A 4,259-nucleotide genomic window follows, 5' to 3' on the forward strand; every position below is an offset into this window, starting at 1 on the left:
TGCTAGTAGCTTAAACACTCGCAAATGCGAGACCTATTGCATTGCAAATGCTTGTTAATCGTGAGCCTGCGTTTTGCATGCAGGATGACGCGAACCAATTAAAAAGATGGGCGGGGCTTCAACTCCGCCTCCGAGAGCTTCGGAATCTGTATTGATTCCAAGAAGCTCTCGTATGACGAGAGCAACGCATGCGCTGCTCACGTCAGGCCGAGACCTAAAAACAGCTCATGCATGTCTCTTCTGTAAGAGACGATGCAGCAATGAGATTCTATTACAGGACCGGAGGCTTCGTATTATGCTTCTCTTTCTATTTATTGCTACTCACAGCAGCCAATGAAAACTTTTGTTATATAAAAAACAACAACATATCCCATGATGCATATACCACATCACTTCCTGCAGGGCCCCATAAGAGCCAGTAACACCGGAACCAGTCCTCTTTCTTTGCTGCTCACGCAGACAGTTAAGTTGACAGCTCCGATTTCATTGGAATTGATTTGTGTTGCAATGCTTTATACTTGATATGCAATTGTGGTAGCAATTGAAATGCCTATATTGTGTTCGCGTTGACAGCCGCGAGTGTGCGGTAGTATCGGCGAGAGCGCCGGATCTCTTCTGCAACCTTCGGGTTGAAGTGTACGGGAATCGCGCTGCGGCGCTTGTGACCACCGCGGAAGAGCGCGGTGGGGTTGGGGGCACTGCAAGCGACGAGCGGCCGAGGCGCGAAAGCGCATGTTTTAAACTTGACGATATTAGACGCGGCGCTCGGCCGCTTCGCATGCCTCAGGAAGCGCGCTGCGCTTCACTCCCTTCAGCACCCGGTACCGCCCCGCCTTCGGCGGGTGCAAGAATTTATGACTTGTGGGCGCTGAGGCTTCCCCTGTATGCCCTGACGCCAGGAGCCTGGTAGTTTTGGTTTCGTTAGTGTTCCCACGTGCGTAGCCCAATCTGGTTGTTTTTTAGTAGGATTTGGGCTACGCACGTCGAAACAACCCTGTTACTTTCACTTTTAGGCATTTGAGCTGTGATTTCACTCGAAGAGCACTGCTGACGCCTGGCTGGCTGCAAGAACGACCTGGGCCTGGAGAGAGCACACCTCCTTGTATCTGATTTTGCTCTTGGGCTCCACTACGCCCGGTGGGCTGTAATAATTGTCTACAGCTGCTGCTGAGGAGCTAGGTACCGGTGCTGCTGTGCTGTGGGTTGGCTCCCCCCTTGGATTTTTCCTCCCTGCTCTTACCTTATGAGCAAATACCGCTACAAGTGTGGTTCCACTATGGATACGTGGGTGCATTATGAGGAGGATGATACCTTGTATGAAGAGGAGGTAGGAGGACCTGCCCATTGAAGATAATATTGTTGAGGCCCTGGATGCTTCTGTCCAGGAGTCGGTCAACAAGGCCCTAGAAAAAACAGTTCCGGGAACTGTACAGCAAGCCCTGGCGACGGCTTTAAAGCCCATCACTAAGCAGCTGGAGAGGTTTGCAAAGAAGCATGGCTTCCCTAAACAAACAGAAGGGATGTCAGGTGACTCCCGGGATAAGTCTTGGCCGCATTCGGAGTCCTAAGAGGCGCTTCCGCGCCCGGTTAGAGAGCGTGAGAAGGTTCAGGACACTGACACAGAGTCTATGTCCACCTCTTCTGACACCCCGGAGGACTCCCCTCCTAAAAAGAAGGCCAGGAAGACTAAGCATGCGGAGCCCTCCCCGCCGGCTCCTACACCCTTTACCTTCAACCCCGCAGATATTGTGCACCCCAGATCATCGGACTGGTTACCGGCTCCTGAAGTGGCCGCGTACTTACACGAGAACTTGCGCAAAGGGTTTGATAAAGAGGTGCGCAACAGATTAAGGTCAGAATGCCCAAGACCAGACCTCTCCGACAAAGTGGCAGAGACGCCAGACATTGACCCCAGCATGCTGACTTTTCTGAAAAAGTTCACCAAAGACCCCAAGAAAGGGATTGATCGCGCTTGGCGGGGTTGCCAAGACAAGATCCTGGACGTAGTCGGGCCCCTAGCAAAGATCTTGGAGATGGCCCTGGAGGCACAGGAATCGGGGAGCACTATTGACTCCCACGTGCTGGCAGGCTGGACCCAACGGGCTATCTGCCTGCTTGGGAATGCCAACTGCGCGATATCTACGGAGCGCAGGAAGTCAATATTAATGCGCATGGACGCCAATCTTACAGAGTTAGCTGCGGCGGAACCTGGGTCACTGGCGGACGGCAACCTCTTCGGTGACCGGTTTGTTAAGGACGTTGCGAAGTACGTGGGCACGTTCACGACCCTGGACAAGGCTCAGGCCGGGATCAAGCGCGTTTTCCACGCCGGTGTTTTCAATAGGGCCGGACGAGGGCGGGGACGCTCGTTTGGCCGTCAGCATTCCCAAGGTCCCCAGCGAGGTGATTTCGGTTGAGGCAGAGGTGATTGGGACTCCACCCGTGGCGGCACCTTTTATCCCACCAGGCAGCGATTCAACAAGCGACGCTTCAACAAAGGATCCTATCGTGGAGGATTCCAGCCCGCCGAGTCCTCAGGTGAGCGCTCCAGACTTACTTCCTCTTCCATTGGGGGGGCGTATTCGGTATTTCTATCACAATTGGGCTCAGATATCACACGACGCTTGGGTACTACAGACAGTTCAGGGCTTCCACCTAGAGTTTTTTCAGACGCCCCGTCAGATACAGCGCCCCAGGCAGCTTTCTTTTTCCCAACTCGAGTGCGATTTTATAGATTCAGAAATAGAAGGATTGCTGCAGAAACGCGCGATAGCTCCTTGCAAAGAGGGCCCTCGCGGTTTCTGCAGCAATATTTTTCTGGTGCGGAAGAAAGGAGGCGGTTACAGGTTGGTACTCAATTTGAAAGATTTCAATCACTTTCTAACTTACAAACATTTCAAGATGGAGGGCATCCATCTGTTGGCGGATCTATTGAAACAAGGGGACTGGTTGGTCCGTCTGGACCTAAAGGACGCCTATCTGTCCGTTCCCATATATCGTCCCCATCGCAGATTCCTTCAATTTCAATGGCGGAACCGGTGGTACGAGTATTTGGTCCTTCCTTTTGGACTTTCCTCAGCACCGTGGTGCTTCACCAAGGTACTGAAACCGGTCGTGGCCTACCTCAGGGAGCAAGGGGTTCGCATGATTGTCTACTTGGACGACATGCTCATTATGGCGCAATCTCCGGAGCTAGTGACTCAACGCTTACGCATGACCATTCATATTTTGCAAAATCTGGGGTTCGTGATCAACGAACCGAAATCGGTCCTTTCTCCCGCACAGACGATAGACTTTCTGGGGTTCGTCATAAATTCTCAGACCGCCCAACTCTGCCTTCCGAAATCCAAATTACGGGATATCAAGAAGGAGCTACGCTCGTTCCTGACCAAGCAGATGGTCTTGCTCAGGGGGATTGCCCGAATGGTAGGCCTCCTTGCGTCATCCATTCAGGCGATATTCCCGGGGCCCCTGCATTACAGGGCCCTTCAACGACTAAAGATCCAGCACTTACAGAAGGGCCTTTCTTACACGGATGTGGTCCCTCTCTCCCAGGAAGTGAGAGAGGAAATGCAATGGTGGTTGGCCCACGTCAAGGCATGGAACGGCAGAGCAATCTTCGGCTCTTTACCAGAGGTGGTCATAGAATCCGACGCCAGCCGTTGGGGTTGGAGAGCGCGCTGCGGAAATATTTCCACAGGGGGACGGTGGTCCCTAGAGGAGTTAAATCTTCACATAAATTGTCACGAGCTCCTAGCAGGATCCTTTGCGATCCGGACATTGGCTCCCAGGCAGATCTCGTGTTGCATCCTTCTTCGGATGGACAACATATCGGCAGTCCGGTACATCAACAAATTGGGGGGCACGAGGTCCTCAATGTTGGTGGAGATAGCGAAAGCCTTTTGGCATTATTGCCTGACCAACCAGATATCGGTGATAGTGGAGTGCATTCCGGGTCAGTCCAATGTGGTGACGGATTGGAACTCTCGCCACCTCAGGGACTACAGCGACTGGCAACTTTGCCCACACGTGGTTCATTGGTTACAGGAAGTTTGGGGACATTGCGAGATCGACCTCTTTGCCTCCCGGCTGAACCGTCAGATGACGCAGTTTTTCAGCTGGAGGCCGGACCCTCTGGCGCTGGCGACAGATGCCTTGGCACAGAAGTGGACTCAGAAGTTGAATTACGCGTTTCCGCCGTTCATCCTCATTCCCCGAGTGTTCACTCAGGTGATGCGCCAGAGAGCAGAAGTGATATT

The 4,259-nt window shown here is 52.8% G+C and overlaps 1 protein-coding gene across 1 annotated transcript; it reads left to right on the top strand.

Moving 5' to 3' along the window:
- The first annotated feature begins 1,628 nt into the window (after positions 1-1,628).
- LOC146857734 (uncharacterized) lies at positions 1,629-2,417 on the top strand. Its single transcript, XM_085647071.1, has one exon. It carries the CDS (start codon positions 1,629-1,631, stop codon positions 2,415-2,417), a length of 789 nt encoding a protein of 262 aa, XP_085503197.1.
- The last annotated feature ends 1,842 nt before the right edge of the window (positions 2,418-4,259 follow it).

The sequence above is a fragment of the Triturus cristatus genome, chromosome 3_2, assembly GCF_964204655.1.
Source record: "Triturus cristatus chromosome 3_2, aTriCri1.1, whole genome shotgun sequence".
Lineage (NCBI taxonomy): Eukaryota > Metazoa > Chordata > Amphibia > Caudata > Salamandridae > Triturus > Triturus cristatus.

Coding starts and splice junctions, on each gene's coding strand:
- LOC146857734 (XM_085647071.1), top strand. CDS start 1,629: ATGTCCACCTCTTCTGACACCCCGGAGGACTCCCCTCCTAAAAAGAAG.